We start from the raw sequence: 24,078 nt of genomic DNA, 5'->3' as shown, positions 1-24,078 counted from the left end.
TATTTAAAGTCTTCATGAAAATACAATAGCAAAAGTACTGTACTAATGCAGGGATAATCATCATGCCTACTACTAATAGGCCACTGTAAGTTTTGTGGTCGAACTGAAATGCGTGAGGTGAAACTTTTTTATTCTCTCCATCCATATTTGTGCTTTATTGTTGTAAGAAAATCAGGAAAGTAGATTGGAAAAATATCTTTCTTGCAAAGGTCACGATCAAAACTGCAAACTGTGGAAAAAATTTCAATACAATCAAGTTCTCAGATTAATTCTTTCATTTTCAGCCTTTTTTCTTTCCTAATCCCACCAGCCTTAGATCCTACAAGCTCAGACCCTCAAGTGGAAGGAGATTTACCGAGTTCAGTTCTCAAACCGAACAGACTTCAGAGCCATAGCGAGAATATTCCCCTGCCATAAAGTCTAACAACGAGTGCGTCGGTTTAAAGCTCCTGTAAAATGTGTTTTAGCTGTCTGTTGGGGGTGGTTCTGTCCTCTACCTTTTACGGGGCAATTCCTGGCTGCTTCCCCAGGGCACACAGCGGTGCTGTCTGTCCGGTAGCCGTTTCTGAGGGTGACCTGGCACGCCGTCTCTGCACCCGTCCTGTTGGCACTCGGAGTTTGCATGGAAAGCGTGTACCGCTGCTGCTTCATTACACACACCTATATGTACACAAAATCTAAAATTAGAATCGGTGGGGGTTTGTTTTTCAGGGCAGCATTTAGGTCATATTATTGATAATGACAGACAGGTGCACATTTCTGACCATATGAATTTCGTATTTATTATGCATGGGAATCTAAATCGATTAATCTAGAAGCGAAGATCCGGTCCTCTGAAATGTCACGTGTTTCATATTACACATTCCCATTATGTGAAGAAGAATTACTAGCAAGAAGAAATATTTGCAGCGGTGGGATCACAGAGTGACCGGCCTTTGTCCTGGCATGCGGATGGGGGGAATCCGAGTAATTTTCTTTCTGGTACAACACCGCCACACAGCAGCGAAGCAAAATGGGGCTGTGGTCAGATAAGGTGATAGAGTCAGTCGCAGGTGATGGAGATCAGCTCAGAAACTCTGTCCTTTTGCCTTTGCCCAGTCAGAGTCGATCCCTGAGGAGAGTCCAAGTCCGGATCCGTGCTGCTCCCTTGGGAATGTTTGCAGAGCTGGGCTCCCCACCGTCGTCCCTCACCAGGGCGCTGGCTCCACGGAGGATGCGTTTCCACCTTTCCATTTGTTTCACCCTTTTGGCTTTCGGGAGGTGGTGGTCACTCATTCCTTCAGCGTCTCCCGAAACTGGAGGAGGAGGCACGGCTTGGCCCCGTCTCCAGCGCGTCTCAGTCTGAACAGCCATGGCCAGGGCTCGTTTCTGTAGTCTGGAAATTAGACCGCGCAACACAAAAGAGCGCAGTGATTTATACATCAACGGTCGCTTTTCTTGCCATAACGTTTCATTGTTCTTTTTCCCTAAATCTGTAATTACGTGTATTTGTCCTGCTACATGTTGCTTCACAACAAATATAATTCTTACACAGGTTTTGTGAGTGAAAATAATCCGGCTCAATTGGCACAGATGATGAACTTGCCTTGTGTGGGAGCAAGCAGTTGTAAATGATGGATTTGAAATTTGGGGCGTCACATCATCCTTTTCTCTAATTTAGCAAGTTCTCCCCCAGCACTACTACATGCTGGTGGGCTCCTTTAGCCAAGCCAGAGGCTGGAGGTCACCGATGCCTACAGCTTTGTTCTTCTTGGGCCTTAATACTCTAATTTAGAGTTTCCAGGAAGGCTGCCTGTGAATAAGCCAGATTTACTATGTGTGCTGTTTAAATGCTAGCACTTGGAGAAGGGTGTTCATTAGGCGGCAATTGTTTCAGTTGGTTTTTCAGGCCGATTCTCCATTAAGGAAGATCTTTGGAAAAGGCTGGCAGGCAGGAGAAAGAGGAAAGAAAGTCAGTCTTTTAGGTCTGTGCATTCGAGGATGTTGTGTCATTGGCTGTAGTTCTAAAACACGCACTTCTTGGCCTTAATTGGAACAAATACATCTTACGGAGAAAGAAACAAACAAACCTGCTGTGGCTTTCGTCCTTGTGAGAACAAGGCTCCTCATTTTGTGGATGAATCAATACTATAAGTAATTATTTATATTTTTCTTTCCTGGAGAAGTGGTGAAGTTTGCCTATTAATTAACACGAGTAGGAAAGATACAATATTGAGTCTAACCCCAAACATTAAAGCTCACTGCCAGTTTGTGCAAGAAGTCTTCATCTATACTAAAGGGGCAGAAGCACACCCATGTTTCACTTGTAGCACAAGAAATTTAAAAAGCTAAAATAATTACGGTAATGGTGGAGTTTATGAAGGGAAGAAATCATTGTAGTGTAGCAGTTACACTGTCTCAGAGGCATGTTTTATCAGAAGCATGTGTGGTCCTTGGGTCAGGTAGATCTCTGTCCACCCCAGGTCTGTAAGCATGATCCTGGTGAGTGACTGATGTTCCTTTGTGTTGTACTAGTAATATCAATCAGCATCTTAATATGTTGTGAACTCTTAAAGTCTAAGTTGTTTCCTTTCCCACATGGCTGCTCAGGGGGTTTGAAAGATTATTCTTGTCGTTCTCCCATGTCCAAAATTAGCAAAATACGTGCAAGAATAAGAGAAATGTTACCAAAGCAGAAAAACAGGATTGTAGCCCACCAGAGGTTGTACTAGCTGCTGTAAATGGCCAAATGTGGAAGAAACGGCAGTGCCTGCCAGAGATGTAAAACCTACCTGAGTTCCCCAAACCAGGGTAAGGACCATAAGACTCAATCCATCTGTAATTTCGAAGATCTAAATAAACATTTTGTTCATACTAAATTGAGTCAGGCCCAAAGTATTAAGATCTGGTTTGCTCAGTGTGTCATTTTGGTTTTGTAAACTATGTGTTTGTTCCTTTTTGTCCACTGCAATTGCTACTTTTCTGGATGGGAGTTTATCAAGTGTCTCACATTTTCCTTTTTTTTTTTTTTTCCTCTCCCTCTCTCTTTTTTCTCCTGTTTTCCTGGTTTAGATTCCTTCCTGGACAAGGATTGGTACTATATCCACAAATAGGAGACAAACTGGATATTATATGCCCAAAAGTGGACTCTAAAACTGTTGGCCAGTATGAATATTATAAGGTCTACATGGTTGATAAAGACCAAGCAGATAGCTGTGCTATTAAAAAGGACAATACACCTCTACTCAACTGTGCCAAGCCAGATCAAGATGTTAAGTTTACCATCAAGTTTCAAGAGTTCAGTCCTAATCTCTGGGGCCTGGAATTTCAGAAGAACAAAGATTATTACGTCATATGTAAGTTCAAATTTTCAGTTGTTCATTCCTTTAAATGTAATTGTTTGTTCATATGTTGCCTTGTACATTATAAGCAAACAAAGAATATGAATGGGTTTGTATTTTTTTCTCTGGAAATATTTTCTTGCCAGCGTATTTTTGACATTGTTGCTGACTTCCATGGGGGCTCTGTCTCCTTGGTCCTTGGTTTGTGTAAATCCAATTAGATTGCATTTTATGCCCGTAAAGGGCTTCTCCTTTTGCGCACAATATTGTCTCCTGTATTCACACCGAAAGTTGCATGCAGCTAAACCACGATGTCTCCTGCTCGCAGCCCTGGCAGTGTGCCGTGCGACTGGCCTTGCCCTCGGGTGGTCGTACACCAGGAGGAGCGGTGGGGTGGCCCGCCGTTCCGAGCTGAGGCGTTCTGCCGGAGGTGGCTGGCCGTTGCTCCAAGTGGTCCAGGGATTCTCGCAGGAAACACCTTTTCGGTGCCAACTTTGACAGTACAATTTCCCCACGAGGATTACTGGTGGGCTCTAGTTGAGCATGCCTAGCCGCAATACATATCTACTGCATCCAGACAGTAGCTAGGAGCGTTCTTGGGCAAAACCTAGGCTGGGATGATCTTGAATTTCCTCCTTTTTCATGGTCCTGGACTTGTAAAAAGAATGCGGGTGATACAGGCCCGTGTCCAACAATATAAACGTTGTGCGAGTTTTAGTCTGATCAGGGGTTTATGGCTGAAAGTGAGCCTGGAGGTAACCGCTGTGTTTAGTGATTCAAATTAGTTATGATGTGTAAAGTTAATGATGTGAATCAGGAGTTAGCATAAGCTGAGACCTCAGCAGTGCAACAGCAATTTACATTCGTTTAGGTTTTGTCATTGTAATACTATGGTCTGTGGATCTCGTTTGGCCCCATGGGGACTTTTGAAGTCTTGAGCAAGGATCACCAGTTAGTAGGAGACGGACAAATTCCGTGCATTGGCTTTTCTGCAGTTATGAGGAAGTTAGGTACTGGCGTGTCTTATTTCATAGAATCATAGAATGGTTTGGGTTGGAAAGGACCTTTAAAGATCATTTAGTCCAACCCACCCTGCCATGGGCAGGGATGTCTCCAACTCGATCAGGTTGCTCAGAGCCCCGTCCAACCTGACCTGGAATGTTCGGGGATGGGGCATTGACCACCTCTCTGGGCAACCTGTGCCGGTGTTTCACCACTCTGATCTTAAAAAATGTCTTCCTAATGCCTAGTCTAAATCTACCCTCTTTTAGTTTAAACCCATTACCTCTTGTCCTATTGCAACAGGCCCTGCTAAAAAGTTTGTCCCCAAACACATTTCTGCCACCTGCTTGAAAACTGGAGGGCTGATAACTATTTCATGTAAAGTCTGCCACTCTAAATATTTCTTAATTTCGTAATTAAAATTATTGGTAATTTTACAAGTGCTCTGAGCAAGTACTTTTAAAATGGAAATGGCATTTAATACAAATTAATGCTCCCTTCCCAGTTACATCCATAATGGTACACACTGTATAAAACAGGTTGTATGTCACAGAAACTAAGAATTCACTGTATTAAATATTAAATGTAGAAATTACTAAATAACAGTTGTGGGAGATATAAAATACCATTCTTTGGATTTTCAGGTTTGACAAAAAGATCAGTTAATATAGGCTCTTTCTCTGTTTAGTCGGGGGTATATAAAAACCTGATCCCACTTACACAGCATTTAACTTTGACAAACTTCCCACTGAATTCCAGTGAGATTTACTGGGGTAAAAGCTGCAAGTTTAGATGCTGAGAGACAGTTGTCTGTAACTCCAGTGAAAATGTGTAGCGTAAAATGACCACACTGAAATAGCTGGCTTTAATGATGAAATATGTTCAGTCTTTAATGCTGCTTTTAAAAACATCCACAGCAGACCAGCTGTAGTGGAACAAATGGCACTGTTACAATTATTACCTGAAAATTATGGGCACAAATGGAGCTTTCTGATACCCAGGCAGTTCTGTCATATCTATGTCATGGATTTACCCAGAGAATTATTGAATATGTCTCATTTTCATTAGTTTTGTATAATTGTTTCATTATAGCAATAAGACATAATAGACGTTGCATTTCCTGGAAGATTACAGTATAGTTTGGTTGAAAGAACTTGCTCAGCCTTCAGCCTAATGCCTCAAAAATCACACTGGCCTTGCAGTAATACTGGAGTGCCTTAGGATATTGCTTTCCCTGCTCATTCTGGCATAAACAAATGGCTAATTTATCACTATATTGCTAGCATACTAACTGAGCTGCAGCAGGGGTACCCGTACATTTTAATAGGTTGGACAAAAAAAACCCTCAACCCTGAAAACCCAGCCATCCTGAAGCTAAAATTCTTGCTTTTCTATCATTCAGGGAGAAAACAATGAACTCAGTGATGTCGGTCTCAGAAACACTAAGAGGGGTAGAAAACTAGGCCAGGGCTCAGCTAGGACACCATTTTACAGCGATACCGGAGCTAGATAGGATTTTAACAGCTTGTGTTCAAAAGCTCATGACCCGACACAGCCTTGTCAGATGCAAGTTCTGGTAGTCAGGGCATTTACTGTCATTTTTATAAGTAATATAATACATCTTAATCATGTACGCAAATCAGGCCGCGAATTGTTTGCATACATCCCTATTCCCAGACCTGTAATTTAACAGGTGTGCTCGGGCCCCAAAGGGGAGTGCACTGGGTCTCCCACCGACTCCAATACTGCTCTTTCTTTCTTCCTTTCTTTCTCTTTCTTCCTTTCTTTCTCTTTCTTCCTTTCTTTTCTGTTTGTTCAGGAGTTTTGAGTTTTGTTTTAATTTATTAAGGGCCTTTTTTGCGGGTCGGGAGTGCTGTGAAGTGAAAGCAATGACGCATTTTGTGTGCCAGCTTTTGATTTTGAAGTATTTTAGGATCTTGTATTCCCTCGACTAAGGGGCATCAAACAAACCTGACACAAGAGTTTACTGAGCCCAGCATCTTTGCAGTGCTTGCTATGGCTGCGTCTGCAGCCTAATCTCACGCTGTTTATGCTGGCAAGCTGTTGTCAGCCCTTTAAGTGTTTAGTGCATTGTCATGTACCTTTATCAACTTGCCATTATTTGAAAACACAGTTTGTTTTCCTGAGGTAATAGTGTGTGGTTTGTGGAGCTGTATTAAACAGTAAAATCTCTATTCAGATTAGGGGGTTAGTCATTTGGGGATGAGGAGTTGTAACACAGGGTGAAGCAGCTTCCTGAACCCTGTGTACTTTTAGGGAAATGTGATTGTACTGGAATTCTTCAAGCCATAATTTTTATATCATCCAGATGTATTTGTGATAGGTGTAGCAGAAAGAGATCTTTTCTACTCAATACTCCCTTGGTCTAAGCATATAAAAGATGCAACTTTTCTCATTCCACAATTCACTTTTTTTTTAAAGTAAAAATGTAGGTGGGTTTCTGATACATTTAATGGTTCTTTAATCCAAAAATAATCTAATCCACTTCTTGGCAAGATATTCCTCAATATGAGTGTCAGGGTCCAAAGAGTTAATTCTGTGAACAGCAGTACTTGGTAAAATGATACTGATGGTATTGTGAAAGTGAATAAATGATGTAACAGAGTGTCCTTGCTTTTCTTTTCTTTGCCATCATCAATTTTTGGTTACTGGGAAATTAATAGATTCATTTTCCTACAGTTACCTGATTTCTTTTCAGCAGAACTGGAGAAGGTCAAATGTACTCGAGATCTCAGAAGTATTAATGTTAGATTATCCTAAAATATGCGACCATTTAGCTAACATATCGTGAGTCTCTAAGGAAATCCTTAATCAGATGCATGAAGGAAGATACATCATGCCCAACAACATAAATATCTTCGCAAAGGGCAAAGTTAAGCAGAGGAAGGGTGTGCAGATTTGCGACTCTGATGTTTGCATTAAAAAGTCTTTGTGTGTCTTTGCATGGTGAGGGAATGAAGTATAATTTTCTGCTGTTGTGGATGGCTCAGAAGGAGCAACGAGTGTCTTCTCGGTACTAGGGGAGTGATCTGCACGTACTTGGGTGGTGGCGTAAGCGCGTGCTTCAGCACCTCTCTCAGACGCAGCGTTTCTCGTACGGCAGGGAGACGTGTTAGCATCGCGCAAGCATATACGGTACGCCAGAGATGTTTACTTTGGGCGAACAGGAGTTGCCCTGAGCCCTTCCCGACAAATTTTGGCCCTGGGTCAGAGGGCACGGAGAGCGCGGCGGTCCCCTGGGCGCGCGAAGCCTGCCAGGAGCTGCGCCGGAGGGAAGGCGGCAGTGCCGCTCGCCTCCCGGCCGCCCTCGCGCTCCGGAGAGCGCGTGGCCCAGCGAGCACCTCCCCTGCTCTCTTCGGCTCTTCCTTTGCGTAAGTAAAGCGAAGATTACGGGCTGGCATCATCAGCGTTAAAAGATAAGTCGCCTGCGATGAAGTCTTCGCCTGTTCAAAATTTGCGAAGGAATGGCTTGAGACTCGGGGAGAGGCTACAGCGTGGTCCGAGGAAAGGTTCCTCGCAAACGCTTGCTCTGCCTGCGACCTCGTTAGCCAAGCTTGCCAAGCTAACGATGCTCGTTGGCTTTGACATTGGCAAAACGGAGTGCGCAGCTTCCCTTACATGTTTTTTGTCAACTTTTTTCAAGTGACCCACTTACATAATTGGCCTCTGGCTTAAGTTAAAAAACATACATATATATATATATTTGATCCCTGACTGATTTAAAGGTTTATACTGGCTAGTAGCGCTACGTTTTGGATAACTGCTTTAATGGTACTGTGGCTTTTAAAATTGAAACAGTCATTCTGAAACTTAAGCATTAGCTGGGTTTGAAAAAAATCACAAGGCTTTTTATGTTTTCACTTTGTCATTCTGTTACAATTAAAGGGCAATAACTGTCTGAGGAAGAACACATTAAAGGACAGTATAGATTGTGCCCTGAAATACGGCCCAGCTGGGAAGAATAAATCTCTTTGCGTGGCCAAATAGATTTACATTAAAATGTTATTTTAGTATTCTGACCAAACAGTTTAAGCGCTGGTTGATCTGGCTGGCTGGGCGTTCTGACACCTCTCTCAGGCAGGTTTCAGTCCGCAGCCCCCTGCAACCTCCCGAACACCTAGTGAGAGCTACCCGAAGGCAAACAGTAGGTTTTCCTTTGTTTGGAGGTTAATTCCAAACTAGCCAAAAAGGGGACAAAAACTGTATCAGAATTTCAATTCCATTTCTTTTGCAACAAAGACGTTTTTCGTGCTTTTTGTTAAAGACTCCGTGGTCCAGGGATCCAATATTATTTTTTGGTGGTGGTGGCGGTGTTGATGAAAGCCTATGTGATAATAGCCGCCCCGATTCCAGTTGTAGAAAGATCACATTTTTTTCTTTCCTTTCTCCTCCTCCTGCCTCAGAAAATTAGATAAATGATTTCTTCTTAGTGCAAAATGGTATCCAGAGGTCAGTCTTTGACTTTGCTGAGAGTCTTTTAAGCGATATATCAGCAATACCACTTAGCTCTTGTTGAATTAAATATAAATACAGCTCATACAAATAATATTATTGGAGAAAAAAATCAGTCTGTGCAGCTTCAGATTTCTAACAGAGTCTAAGACCTACAGGATTAATGGAGTCATGGTCCTTTGGGGTTTTGTCCCAGACCACACAGGTCTTGTAAGGGAATAGGGCTATTTTAGATTGATGGACTTTGTTCATATTTGGTGCCATTACCTAGGCAATACCGACCGTTTATCTCCTTTAAAGTAGACAGAGATAGTTCAGCAGGAAATCTTTTATTATTTCTCTGTTCCTAAGGGAAGGAAATGACAGATAGGAAGGCTCAGTTTGTTAATTGATGGCATCTTGTGAAAAAATACATTTATCCTCCCCCACACCCCCCAGATATTCCAGATAGATATGGAATCAGATGAAAATGAAGAATAATTATTCAGACTGGAAGAAAGAATTATTCAGGAAATACTTAGGAATTAAACAGGTTTTAAAAATTCATAGGAAGCTGTTTAATATTTTTAGTCACTATTTATTTTTCTCTTTTTTTTTAGTTCCTCATAAACAATTTATAAATACTGAAAATATGGTACATTCACAAAGAAAGATACAATATTCTCACTTAGAAGTCTTTATATATATAGTATACACATCAACAATAAGGGTCACTTGAAGTGCTTTGCAAAAACCAGCTTAAACCCTGATCTTCCACACGTTGTATATGTTCTTAGATTTACATATACATCCTTAATAGGACTACATCCAGAAGAAGGTTGTGTTGAGTGTGTATTTTATGCTTTATATGCAGGGTATGAGTAATTGTTTAAATCAAGAGGGTGTGTATTGGGGAGACATGCCATGCTGTGAGGAAAGTGCCTGTCTAAACTGAAGCTTAGAAGTGCACTAGCATAGTGAAACAGATTTAACTTTTGTTTTGTACCTAAGTTTCGTGATAAGCATTTATGTCCTCAAGTGGGATGATCAGTCTTTATTTTATACAGGTGCTTTTATTATATCTGTTACATATCATGTCCTAAAATAAAAGACCAGGAACCGCCTAAGTGTTTACAAAGGCTTTAATGAAATTTAAATACTTTGTTTGCCTCATTAAAGTCTTCACATAGCTGGATTGGAGGGAAATACATACTTTTGCTGGAGACCTGCATTAGCTAAAACACAGGGTTGAAATGGTTGAAAAACAGGGTTAAATGTCAGTTCAGACTCTGTCTCCTGACTTTAGTCAATCCTGGAAACTTTGGAGGATGAGTATTTCAGGATTTATCTCTGATAAATCAGACTGTAAAACTAAGCCCTAGTAGGCAGTCTTCCAGTTGCTTTTTTTCAGTCTCAAGGAAATGATGCAAGTATTTCTGTGAGTAAAAGCAGGATTAGGCTTAAGGTAGTCTTAGCAGTTCTTGGAGAAGAGTCCGTATTAAGCTGATAAGGCTGGTTTTACAGAGCATGTTCGGATCTTTGTTAGCACGATTCATCTGTTTTCCGTTCGCTAGATAAAGACAGCAAAAATGACTAAACCGCAGCAGCAGACTAGTCTTTTGTGCGCTCGCCGAGCTGCTGTGAGAGAAGCAGAGGTCTGACTCCAAATCCTGCCGGGGAAGCCGAGGGGGATCTGTTTCTTCAAGGATTCCACGTTGGCACGTAAACGCGCTCGACGGCAGCGGCGCGGTTGAGGGCGGAATCACGGCATGGCTGCCCTGGGACGGCGCCCCTGGAGATCATCCCGTCCCGGCTCAAGCCCTTGCTGGAGCAGACCGGGCTGCGGCCAGTCGCCCGGGACCGCGTCTGGCCGCGTAAGTCCCGTAAGTCCGGCTCCGTCGCGTACCGGGGAGCCCGTGGATCCCCTCCCTCCCTCCCTCGGCCGTGCTCTGCCGAACGCGGACTGGGGGCCGGTGGCCGCCTTCGCCGCCAGGGCCCGTCGCTGGCTCGTGGTCAGCGTGGCGTCCACCGGGACGGACCCCCGCCGCCGTTTCTGCCCAGCTGCTTTGTGGGGGTTTGGCCCCGGGGCCGTGCTGGAACTCGAGTCCAGCTGCTGGCCAGGGGCTGCCGCAGCAGATCTGGTAGCAGAATCAAGGTGTTAATTAAATAATCTGTGTTGCAAAAGGAAAAAAAAAAAAGGGCTTACTAATGTTACACTATTGAGACTCCAGTGAAATATTAAATTCTGTATGAACCTAACTATTAAAAGTATCGGTTCTCCTCTCTAGCTATGACTTTTCAAAATTCCGAACGCTGGAGGATTAACATATCCCTCCCATCAGAGTTTCTTAAAAAGAACCGAGATGCGCCGGTGTAATAATTTCTGAAGAAGCTAAACCCCTTAATTTCTTATGGCGAGTATTTGAACTAGAAGTCCTGTAGCACTTTGGAAATTCAGATTGCTTTATTTCAGCAATGTTCCCTCATTAAGTTTTACTTGGGGGGTATTTTAAAGTTCTAAACACAAACATAAGCATACTGCAATCAAAACAGCGCTTAGCTTCTGATCTTTGCCAAATGCACAGTCATCCGATGGTATCATAATTGATCTTGGTACTGAGGTGCCAAACTCTGTCTTGCTGAAGGATAGTGAGATGATGTAAATAGCTTTTTGTGTTTTGCAATAAAGCACACTTTTATTGTGCTTGATGTAAAAGCAGGAGATGAAGGTATTCTTTTATTGAAGCAAACATGTGGAAAATTGCTCTAGATTGTTATAGTACAGAGCATCTCCCCTGAAAGGAATGAGGTTCATCTATAGGGCAAACTCTGACTGTGGCACTTTATTGGGGTTACTCCTGGACTCTGTGTGGTCAAAGCAAATAACATCATGTCCATCTAAACTGTTATAACCATGAGACTGGCACATTTTCTCATCTATAGTGTTATATTCTAAACTGTCACTAGGCATTAACTCAGCCACTGGTGAAGTCCTACCACCTAGAGATGAACTCTGCCTCAAAATGATGTTTTCCACTTCAGTGCTACTCGTATAGCAATTACTGGGTCATTAATATCATTGCATGCAATTAGTGACAGTAGAATGAGCAAGAGGTTTGTTATTTATTTAATATGAACTTTCACTATAACCCTTTCTTATCCAAGTGCTACAGACAGAAACCAGAGAGATTTTCAAGGCAGATGAACGTCCTTGAAGAGCGGTGTTGCGTTCGTATGATACAGAATAGAGGTCCTCGTTTAATGTTAAAGCTTCTGCTTTTGTTTCCAGCAAGCCTGCTTGTCATTAGCAACAATCAGTGTAACCTGAATGGTAACTAATTCTATTAGTTATGTTCAGCTGAACTGTTAAGCAGAGCCTGCTGTGGCAGTGGGGAGATGTTTCTCCCCATCTGTGAGAGGCTTTTGCCGGTAGTGTGCAGGGAGAAAGGACAGATTTACGTAAAATACCTGTTTGTGGTTGGTGAAGTTAACTAGGTAGTGATCTGTTTTAGATGCATACTTTCTGATAGACGCTGAATACATGATAATTAGTGGGCTTACATCTGCCACAGTTACTTCAGTGCTCACCAATGTATAATTTGTTTATGTAAACTAGAAGCAACCATGTGTGCAGTAGATCATTATCTGACAACATTTCTCAGAGTATGTGAAATATAGAACTGAAATACTTTCAGAAATGCTTAACTGTCATGAAAGACTTAAAATTGTCATTCATGGTGATACAGTATTGAGATGCTTTTATTTCTTCTTTTTTTTTTTTTATATAATCTCTAAACCATTCCAAGAGAATTTTGCAAAGGGACACTTGACAGCAGTGAAGCAAGCAGGATTTTGTTGTGGGTGGGTAGATGCTGTGACCTTCTGTAATGGATAATAATTCAGCAAATAGTTTACTGTTTAGTACACTTCAGCTGTGGTGTTCCTTAACCCAGAGATAAAGTGGTGCTGTTTTTAAAATGATAGGCAGCAGAAACCAGTCGGAGCTCACAGCTTTTTTGATGCTTTCCAATTCCGTCTTGCTCGCTGTCTCTTTTTCCCTTTATGGAAAGACTTTGTTGACATAAAGGGCCTTTTTTTTTTTTACCACCTGTATTCTTGTTGTATGATGCCGTGTCTCCCTGGAATTAATAGAATCATTCTGAATGTAGGAAACTTCACAAGAACTCTCTCCCTATTTTGTGCTTGATGCTTGGGTGGTCCTTCTCAGTTGGACGACATGAGATGCGGGAAAGAGAGTCTATGGATTTCCAGAGGTGTGCCTGGAATTAAGCAGTTGGTATATACCAAGGTATATTACACTACAGAATGGATTGACTCTGTCTTGTTTGTGTCCTCCATGTTGCATCCCCCCCCAAAAAATTGAAACAGTAATAAAATCTGTCCCTCTCTTAACATACGAACACAAGTGGGGACTTTTATGGGGAATTATGTAAAGACCCCTATATCATGAGTCCCATCGAAGTACCACAAGTCACGCCATTCGCATTTGGACAAGATACATTTTAGAGCAGTGGTTAGAAAAGTGAATCACTCAAGTTTCACTGCAGAGCCTTTGTCTTCTTCCAGGCAAGAAGAGGCCTGTTTTTTATTTTACTTCATTTTGTTCTGGTTTTAGCTTGACGGGGGAGAGCATTGCTGCTTACTTGCTGTGCAGAATATAACTTGTGGATCCTGTTTAGATATAAATCCTGAGACATACGACATAGGACTTAATTTAAAAAACAACAAGGATGAGAAGCGGAAAAGAAGAAGGGAGAATTCTTGTCCTTTCCTTCGCATAGAAGCTTTGCCTTGTGGGTGGATAGAGGGGAAAAAAGACTGGCTTCAAGAGTATTTATAAACACTCTGTAAGCTTTAGTTTAAGAAAAAAAAAATCTACCTTAATTTGAAGAAATGTGTGGAATAAGATTGCGAGAATGAGTTGCTGAATGGCCTTTGGGTTGAGAAACTCCTCAAAATTCTGCTGCCACCTTGGCTTTGCAAGTAGGACAAATAAAAAAGCAGATGTTAGGAAAATGCAAAATTATTGGTAAACCATTTTTATACATTTTTCATTACAGTCTCGCTGTCCTAAATCATATTAATTGAGCAAATTCAGCAGGTTTTTATCTTTTTTTATTAAGGATCCTTTTTTGTCTCTATAAGATCAGTAGAAAAGTTAGGATATGGGGTTTTTTGTCTGTAGATAGAAACACAGACAACATGTTGACACTAGTCAGTGCAACTATTCCTAATGCATTTCAGTTTTAGCACTTGTGGTCCAGGTTTGGGGCTGCTGTTAGTTAAATTTTGGAAGACAATTTCATTTTTTTATAAAGTGAAGATTTCAGTGTCAGTCTCATTTTTTGTCACTACAAGCAAGGGTAAACCGTTAGTTGCTAGTAGTTGAAATTAGTATATTTATCTTCTCTTCAAACTTTCTGCAGCTCACCCAATGTAGTGTTTGCCAAGCTACCTGTTCTTTGGTGAGTGGCCTGAACAATTTCTTTTGGTTGTTTCAGATCTCCATGCAGATCTGGCATTGCTACTAAGTGGGAGGGAAAAAAAAAAAAGAATTTAATTTCATTTAATTAAAACACTCTTTCTATTACCTCAGCTGCCTTGTTCTTCATCCCTGGCTGGTCTAGAAACAACCTCCGTGTTGTGATCTGTGATTTGTGGTTTCGCAGTGTGTGATTTCTGGTGTTCTTAAACCTGTCCCATAAATTTAGATAATTTATGGGAAAGAAGAATTATTTATTTGGTGCTTTACTAAGAGAGTCATTAAAAGGACCAAAAGCAGATGAAAGCAGCCAGAGCACAAACACACGATGCCTGGCCAAAATAGTGTTCTATTACTTAATAAAATAAAAAACCCTCAAAAGCTTTACATGCGCTTAGTAATCCCGTGAGTGCATATGAGATCAAGTGCAGCTTTGCTTTAAGAATAACTTCTTACTACTGTTGGATCTAAAGCTTTCGTGGATTTTTGCTGCTGTTTAGGCTTTTCCATTCCATTTCTAAGCACAGCGGGGGAAAAGTGGAGATGGGTAGGGTTATTTGATTTTATTTAGCTCTTGATTTTGAGAAGCCTGTTTTCTGATGCTGAGTTCAAGCAGTATTTAAGAAAAAAAATGGTGAAAATCAGTACTATTGGACAGTAGCGATCTACCCCAAAGAAACCTGTAATTCTCATTTTTCTATTAACAGATCCACACCAGCAGCAATTAATTCTTGATGACCTTGTCTTTGATACACTGCCAAATGGCTTGTATCATCCAGCACATGGAGGGGGGACAAAACCAATTTTGCCCTCACCCATCAGTTGACATCACTACTCATTCATTCTTATAGTCTGTGGCTTAAGGTCCATTTAGTTTTCACAGGAAAATTAAGTACGACAATCACAATTTCTCTCTGCAGCTGTGTAGTCCATTTCATATTCAAGCTCTAGAAAGAAATGTGTTATAAAGTTGTGTTGGTTCAAAGGATGTGACATTTAATTTGCAAGTAGGTAGTGTTTTTCGTAATCCTAAAACATAAAAGTAGGGGTAGTAATTGTGGCAGAATTAAGAGGCTGAGATTTTTGTCTGCTGGTGTTTTCTTTAAAGTAATAGTCATGGCATTTTTTCATTTTGTAATGTGTGTTTTCAGGAGCGAAGGAAGCTGAATTTTTGTGACTGTGCCTTCATTTCTAATCTCTTTGTGAATGGAAAGCTATATACAGGCACAAATCCAGCAGCTTAATTCTCCATCTGATTAGAGCAATGTTACCAACCTGATAGATTGAAAACAGCCAAGATCCATGCAGTGGCTAAGCCTGCTGGGAGGTAGAGTAATAACAATCAAATGAAGATATATTAAAATGTAATATTACTTCCTCTCCACAGGGACTGTATAAGAATCATAGCCAGGAACTATTCTTGTCAGCTGACTCTGTTTCGCTTACTGATTCCCTGCCTCTGCATTTATGACTAATGCATTTTGTACAATAAATACTTGTGAAGTTTTAAAAGCAAATAAATGTAGAACATCATACATTGATTTATGTGAGTTCCGGGGGTTTTGTTGGTTTGTTTGTTTGTTTTTTAATGATTTATATATTTCGAAGAAGGGAAGGGAGAGCTGGAATGAAATTCTTTGGTCTGAATTGTTTCATTTCCTCTTGTGCAAGGGAAAGGATATGTTAAGGCAGTGGTTTACGAAACTGAAAATGTATGCTAGCTTCTCCAAAGTGAGTATGTATCAGCAGACTCTTAACTATAATTTTGTAAGAAGTCAGTTTTTTCTGAAAGTTGAGAACCCAATCTGATACTCCTCATAAAATGGCAGCTGCTGTTATATTCAAGGAATGCAGACACACAGTGTTTATATGGAGCTCGAACATCATTTTTGACTGACTCCTGTAAACATTGCCTATAAATTATTATGATTTTGTCAGAAAGTCTTAAAATTAATAGAGGTTTTAGGGCAATTATATGTGTTTATTTATAGATGTGGATAAACTGCTGACTGAATAATTTAGTGCGCTTTTGACTGTAATTATTAGTTTTGCAATTGACACCAGCGGAACAGGACAGGTCTTAGAAAATCAGAGGTACCTATCCATCAAAAAGATGTAAAAACGTTTTGCTGCCTGTTTAGCAACATTGTACTTACTTTTAGTTTCCTATGTCTTGCTGTATTAAGTGAAGTGTGGCATCCTGAGAACATTTAATACTCATGAGAAACTTCATATTAATCATTAATTATGTTTATTAATGTTAATATTTAAGTAGTATCTAGTCTTCTTAGCACAGGGCTGTGTGCATGGTAGTTTGTGTGTGAGTAATGGCCTCTAAAATATACCCATATTTAGACCTAAATATAAAAAAACCCAAACCTGTTCTTTTTTATATATATGTATATAAAAATAAACTGGATGGAAGGCCTAGAATTTGATCATATAAACACACCAGAGGGTAGTAGCATTTCCATTTTACGTGCAAGGAATTTGTGTTACGTTTCTGTGTTTATACCCACAACTCTGTCACAGACACTTTTTTTTTTTGGCAATACCCTTTCAGTGTGAGCAGAGCTCCAGGTACGGGGTCCCGTTCCTGCTGAAGCATGAGTACGGTGGGGGAGCTTACATGATAGCGGGTATAATTTTCGTTTGGAGATCACTATAGAAAGGCAGCGGCAAGTGTTTGAGGAATATTTTGTACCTACTCCCTTGTTTGACTTCTGCACGCTAAACTGTCAAGGGACGTTAGCAGTATGAAACTGTTTTCTCCGATGTCCCAGGTTACTTCTTTTTCTCCCTGCAGCTCTTCAAAGCTTGAAACTATGTGTTTAAAACTACCCACTTTCTTCCTGGTACGCTAGGGATATATGAGGTTATATTTCGATAGCCTTAATGAATTTTGAAAAATAATTTCCTCCAGTGGCCTTGGGTAATTGTCAGTTTAATTACAGGGAGAAGCTGAGATGGAAACTTTGCTTTGTCACTGAAATGCTCCTCTTTGAAAATTCCCCGGTTCTCGGGACGTAGCAGTCTCTACTCTGAGCTATAACATAGGCTTTTCGAAAACCCCTTGAAGAACTGTGGAAAAATTGAATACTTCTGCAAATTCATTCATCTGACATCAAAGCTATAAAGCATTCTTTCAGCAAGCAGGCGAGGCAGATTGCGCTCACATAGGCACACAACCAGACTCATTGTGCATCTGGGCCTTCCCGTCTGGAGACTGTATTTGAAGTAATTTTACATTCTTTTTGCCGTCTTACTTTCTTATTCTGTACTGTGGTCAGACTGTATCCTCTGCATCTTATTGAGGTCTCCGGCTCTGTGGGTTAAATGGATAGGCCTTTAAAGAATAAAAAGGCATTGATGTTCAGAAGCAGCAGCACTCTATTCAATTAAAATCAAGTAGAAGGTGTTTAAGGAGATGTGAGCCCCCATCGCCTCGATTGAGAAACAAATGAAGAATATAAAAAAAATGCAAGACAAAGTCAGTATTTATTAGTTGTACTTTCAGCTGATGCTCAGCTTTGGTATTTCTATTTACTGCTTTTTTTCCCTTGTCCTTGTGCTGGTACATTGGCAAATAGGTCATAAAAACCACTTTCAGCAAAGACACATTTGATTTATGTCCAGAACTGGTTCTTAGTATTGATTTTTTTCCCCTCTGGAAAAAAACAAAAGAAAACAAAACTATATGTCTCCATTATTTTCTGAGCCTGGCAGTGCAGTGGCACATTTCAGATCGGCTTTTATCTTAAATTACTCATTGTGCTCTTTTATATTTTAAAAAGTCTTTTTTGCAAGTTGGAAAAAAAAGAAGTAGTTGCATGTACGGCCTTTGTCACTTTTTTACAGGGGGAGGGAACAAGAGGAGGAACTGGGAGGGACCAAGTATGAGGAGAAGGGAATTTTGGGAAAAGAAAGCACAATTTAGGAAGTTTTTATGGTGGCTGTAATTTGAGTTAGTCACAAAAGAGGCAGAAGTGGAACAAAACCAAGAAGTAGATCAAAGGCAAGGAAGCAGGGTTCAGCGGTATGGGGTTTATATCTTTACGGCTAGAGAGAAGATTAGAGCAAGGAAAACACTGCCATGGGGCTAGGAGGACATTGTGAAGGAAAAAGGAAATACACATAGGCTGCATTTGAAAGAAAATCCCCAAGGAAGGCGAAAGAGAAGGAGTGAGAATTAAAAACAAAGATCTGAACAGTGTGAAGCCCTGGCTGAATTAGATCCCGAGCTGAAAGGAGAGGGGCAGAGGCAGGAAAGTGCTGCTTAAGCAGTTCACCGCAGCCGCGACGAGCAGTGAGCTCCGTTATATCCCGTTTTCTGTTTGTTTTCTCCGCCTGGCGGTCTGGCGCCGGTGCATGTGCGCGCACCCGCCCGCCTGCGCGTCCTACGCCTTGGATGAACCAGCTCCGAGAAACGACGGTGAAATTCCCACCCCCGGGAGAACCGGGGTGGGAAAAGCCCCGCTGCCTTCCCCACGTAGCGAAGCCGGAGCCCACCGTCGGTGGCCGCGTCTGCTTCGCCACCCGTGGCCGGGGCACCGGCCCGCACGCCGACGCGGCCGGAGCTTGGCGCGGTGCGGGACGGCCGCGGTGCCCGGAGCTGAGGAGCTCTGGAATAGCTTTTCAGCAGCTTTTGGGGGTTTGCAAGCGCCAGCCGGCTGGGGCGGCAGCGGAGGTGAACCCCTAGACCATGACTCCACGTTTTGGGTCCTCCGAGGCAGTTGCGCTTGGCGCGTAAATCGCGTGGCAGCATCGGCTCGCGGTGGGGTTGCGCGGTTCCAGCCGGCGCCCAGATAAGCGAGAACAATATAAACGCGGGGGAAAGCACCCGTTTGTTTGTAACGAGCTAAAAGGTTTCCGTGAGAATAGAGCGCACTCCCCTCCGCCCCCGCGGAGGCTCCTCAATGCTGAGAAAAGTGAGATTGTACTTTAAAATATTAAACGGTTTTCCAATCAGCGCAGAATCTCAGCTTTCACCTGGGTCTTTTGTATGTGTTCACTTCTTCCAGCAGGAGATTTGTAATAGAGGAAGCAGGTGTAACGTGGTGATTATAAAGATATTGTTGGGGAAAAAAAAAAAAAAAGGGTGAATTTTCAGTGCTTTGCTCCTCTGAGGCTGCCAGGGCTTCCTTTTCAGCTGAGTCCCTCACCTTTTAGCAAGGTGCAGTGTTTTCGGCCAAGTCAGTCAGTCAGTCAGTCAATTGTGCATAGAGAAAAAGGTTGCTGGGTAAATTTGAAACCTTGACAACACATTCCTCCATTTGTATATATTGTACGACTTACCAATGTATTCATTCCTTTGGCTTTCAACATTTCACAACTTTCCATAGGTCAGCCTGAGCAACAAGAACAGGTCCTGGTAGATTGACAGATTTCCGCTTTCAGACACTCATGTTCACATCACTTTGCCTGTTGATTTTCCGATTTTTATTTATTTTTATTTTTTTATTTTTCTTTTATTTTTAATCAGCAACATCAAATGGGTCTTTGGAGGGCCTGGATAACCAGGAGGGAGGGGTGTGCCAGACAAAAACCATGAAGATCCTCATGAAAGTTGGACAAGGTAAAGACCATCTGCTGTTTCATGAACTCACTTTGATCAGTCTCAATGTCCTTTTAGTTTTCAGGCTTCTTTTAGTGGTGTAGAGCAGAGAGCCAGCCGACTCCAGTGTGGTCATTCCTCCTCGATAGTCTGAAAGCAAAGCCTATTTTCTCTTCCTCGGCTACTGACAGATTTCTACAGAAGGAGGGTTAGCGTAATAAGATCTCTTCACTGGAGAGATCCCTAGAAGGAAAGGTCACCTGGGAGTAGTGTGTTTTAGTCATTTTTATTTTTATTTTAAAAACAACAGCCACAACTCTGCTGCTCAGAATTATTTAAAATACATGAAAGGAGGGAAGCTAATATTTCTATAGTTTGCTTGTTATGAATTCTGATTACAGAGAGGTTTTTGTTCATTGTCTCTTTTCACATATAGATAACCTATTGTGCAGGAAGAAAGAATTATTCTTCTAAGTAGAAGTTGGTTTAATAGTCAATCAGCATCCTCAGTTAAACCGAAATGTCATCTGCAAAGCTTTTCTTGCCAATTACAGGAGTCCCTATAGTTTCTGCAGATGGCCTCACAATTTAAACCTCTGAAATAACTAATATAACCATTTCGCTTTAGAAGGGAAATTACGTTCTTATATCTCCCAGTCCTTTGCATAGAGATTCTTCTGTTCAAAACCATTCGTGTCTCACGAGGTACCTAGAGCCGGCTTATAAGGCTCCGTACCATCAAGCGCCGAAGCTGCATGAGTTCCCTTTCTCTCCCCCAGATCCCAACTCGGCGGGGCTGCCCCGGCACACGGATCCCACCAAGCGCCCCGAGCAAGAAGCTGGCACCAACGGGAAGAGTTCCACCACCAGCCCCTTTGTGAAGGACCACTCAGGTAGGTGTGCTGGGGCTTGTGCCTGCTGTCGGGCTCTGGCGGAGTCTCCTTCTTTTTCCCCAAATGCCTTTTATTTTACCGTTAAAGTGCCAGAAAAATGAATGTTTTCGTACTGAGAGGAAGCGAAAGCCAGTTCTGATGCTCCGGTGGATAGTGTCTGCGAGCTGCAAGTTTTGGCAACAGCCGCTCTCTCCCCTCTTCTGCTCTGCAGTAGAAGTTAATTACATCTTGGGAGAATATCACTCATTTACAGGAAACTTTTTGGATAGGACATGCGCTAGGCAGCTTTACGAGGGTAAATGCTGCCTTACATTTAGTAGTCTGGCAGACGAACGAGTCTTTCTGTCTATCTCTTCCCGTATAATACATTATCAAGTGGTTCTCGACAGCCATTTATAAAGTTTATTTCAAGGCATCTATAATTAATGTCCTGATCTTTTAACTGACCCTATAACGTCTACACACGAATGGCTGGTCTTTCACTAAATTTAAAGATTTATTTATTTTTTATTTATTATCTAAACAAGATAAACAAGATGGTTCCAAACCAATATCTTCAGGATGCATTTGAGACATTAGGTGAACAAGAAAAAAGACTCTTACGACCCAAGGTCTCCAGTCAAAAAAATTGGTGAATTGGGAATGCTACAAAGCAGATCTTACTGACACTTGATTCTGGGGTTCCCGAAAATGGCTGCAAGTTTTCCTCGCTAGCTCTGTCATTAGTTACTGGTCTAATGAATCTTTGATATGGCGGTCACTGGGAGGCTTCAGCCATTTCCTGCGGAGGTTCCAGTGGGAAAAGTTCACAGTTACGTGGACGTAGCATCTGCAGCGTTCTTCCACCTGTGAGCGAGCATCAGGAGAGGGAAGTCAGTTCAAATTTTCAAGTGAGAAAGTGTCAAGTGAGTGTTCATTTAATTTTTGTGACAAATAATACGACAGTGTGATGGCACCAAATATTCAACAGGCTGTTCGTCACCTGAGCTTTTCCCGACTACCAAAGGCGTGGTGTTGTTTTCTTATAAGTAAATATAAGTTAATACAAACAGATACATGCCATAGGCATTTTGCCTATCTATCTGCCGCACTGCCTCAAGCTCCTTTGTTTCACATGCAAGCAAGAGGATTCCACGTAAAGAGGCACTAAGGATGGTTTAACTTACATTGATATGTGAAAGATAAAATAGCAGAAGAATGGTGTGACGCTGAACAGTACCAGTTGTCCTGAGAATTGTCATTTCCCTGGGTTATTTTCCCCTCGCAGTCCTATCCCACCCCTCTCCGCTGCCCGGGGCTGGCCGGCATCTGTTAAAAGATGCAGTGTGCATCAAAGGCTGCCTTGTCAGTGCCAGTCCTCGCCGCTGATGGATGATGATGTATGAAACGGGGTGGTTTGGGAGCAGCACAAAAGTGAGACCAACAGACACAAAGTCTTGTTTAATACTGATTGCTGACTTCGGCTGTTTGCATTTAGCTATCTGACAGGGTAATTGGTTTGTCAAAGTTTAGCTGTCAGTTAATTCTTCCAGTCGTGCTTACTCTACACATTTTTAAGCAGCGTAAACGGGTCGCAGGATGGCAATAACTTCTGTCTGTTGTATTTCCGTTCTTTCCAGGATCTAGCACAGATGGCAGTAAGGCTGGGCATTCCAGTATACTGGGTTCAGAGGTGGCCTTATTTGCAGGGATTGCATCAGGGTGCATCATTTTCATCGTCATCATCATCACTTTGGTGGTTCTTTTGTTGAAGTACCGGAGAAGACACAGGAAGCATTCCCCGCAACACACGACAACTCTCTCACTTAGTACGTTAGCCACCCCAAAACGCAGTGGCAACAACAATGGTTCTGAGCCCAGTGACATTATCATTCCTCTAAGGACTGCAGACAGTGTCTTTTGCCCCCACTATGAAAAGGTCAGCGGCGACTATGGACATCCAGTGTACATAGTTCAAGAGATGCCTCCTCAGAGTCCAGCAAACATTTATTACAAGGTCTGAGAAACACACAATCAACTCTGTGGTACAGTTGAGTTGTAGAGGAAACTCACTGGTCAAATGCTTTCTGTTGGGGTTTGTGATGACGCCTTGTGCGCTAGCATTGACTCAAGCACAGGGGGGAGAAGGCGACAGCTCTTTCACTGGGAGCCGACGCGAGCTGGACAGCTTACCTAGTCTGTAGAATTCCTATCTCAGTGAATAAGTATTCACTAAAAGCTGGAAGACTTTTATGTAGAAGATGCCCATTCTGATTGCTGTACTCTTGTTACATTCATCATCCTCAAAGCCATGTGCTGCGGGCGTTCAGGCATGTACAAAAGCCAAGGGAAGACGGAGTGATCCGTGGATGTTAATAGCTCTAGGCATCCTGGGAAGGTGCTCTAGGATATATCAAGCTTGAAATGCAATCTTCTGACTTTTGTGTGTCTCTCTCAGTGCGTACTGGATTTGTCACACAGACCTTAGTGTCTAAGTAAGACTTGTTAAAGTTCTCTTGCTTTTAGTCGGTCACTGTTCCATTTGTTCTGTTATCCGGGGCTCTGCCATCCTTCACATAAGATTTCCTTTCACTCCACCTCCTGAATCACTAATGGAACATTAATGTTTGGAGATCCGCACTCCATCCATCTGCTACAGCAGCCTCACTTGAATGGGTAATGCATTAATAGAAATTGTGTTTGATAGTAAGGAGCCTTCCAGCCAAAAAGTTAGGCTGTCAACAAAGTCTCAAGAGCAGGACTGGGTGGTGGAGGGAAGGGCTGACTGCAGTTGCAGTTCAAACACTGCTGCCTCAAAAATAGAAGCTGGGAAGAAAAAAAAGACAAAAAAAAAACATTTAGGTAGCACAGCACTTTGGTACGCTAAGTTTTAAGAGACAAGTAGGAGACACAGTAACACGCGCAGTGGTTTAGGGCTGCATTTGAAGGAATTCATGGTTATCAAATACCAGTGTGCAGAAAAAAAATAGTACCTTCAATACAGTAGAACAAAGGGGTATTGTTAGTAAGCGAACAAGCTTGGAGAGGACAAGACAATAGAAGGCCGCCGAGGATACATTAGGGCAGGGCTGTTGTGGTACTGGCAATAAAATACACAGCTTTGAAGCTGTAGCGAAAACGTAGTCTGCTGTGGATGACTTTTAAGCAGACTCAGCTGCTATACTATCACATTGTAGTAAACACAGGGAAAGCATTTAAGAAAATAGCAGAGAGCCAAATCTGACCAAGATGATTATAAGCCAACAGGTCAAATGAATTGTAATTCTGTCACTGGTAAAGTTGTGGAAGAAAATAAAATAAAAAAAAAGAAAACAACACAAAAAACCCTTTCTCATCTCTAAAAGTAAGACAGAA

General features: G+C 41.9%; 1 protein-coding gene across 1 annotated transcript; it reads left to right on the top strand.

The window, feature by feature from the left end:
• Positions 1–2,728: 2,728 nt before the first annotated feature.
• EFNB2 (ephrin-B2) lies at positions 2,729–23,530 on the top strand. Its single transcript, XM_010578346.1, has 5 exons — positions 2,729–2,760; positions 3,052–3,335; positions 19,760–19,852; positions 20,611–20,724; positions 22,344–23,530. The coding sequence occupies exons 1-5, from the start codon at positions 2,729–2,731 to the stop codon at positions 22,724–22,726; spliced, it is 906 nt and encodes a 301-aa protein (XP_010576648.1). The 3' UTR covers positions 22,727–23,530.
• The last annotated feature ends 548 nt before the right edge of the window (positions 23,531–24,078 follow it).

The sequence above is a fragment of the Haliaeetus leucocephalus genome, unplaced genomic scaffold (assembly GCF_000737465.1).
Source record: "Haliaeetus leucocephalus isolate CR32 unplaced genomic scaffold, Haliaeetus_leucocephalus-4.0 Scaffold626, whole genome shotgun sequence".
In the NCBI taxonomy this organism is placed as follows: domain Eukaryota; kingdom Metazoa; phylum Chordata; class Aves; order Accipitriformes; family Accipitridae; genus Haliaeetus; species Haliaeetus leucocephalus.
The sequence above is the reverse complement of the archived record's forward strand: the minus strand, read 5'-3'. Positions and strand labels throughout refer to the sequence as shown.

Excerpts from the sequence above, each read along its gene's own strand:
- EFNB2 (XM_010578346.1), top strand. The coding sequence starts at position 2,729 with ATGTGGAAGAAACGGCAGTGCCTGCCAGAGAT. Across the intron at positions 2,761-3,051 it reads CGGCAGTGCCTGCCAGAGAT|ATTCCTTCCTGGACAAGGAT; the intron begins GTAAAACCTACC and ends TTCCTGGTTTAG. Across the intron at positions 20,725-22,343 it reads CTTTGTGAAGGACCACTCAG|GATCTAGCACAGATGGCAGT; the intron begins GTAGGTGTGCTG and ends CGTTCTTTCCAG.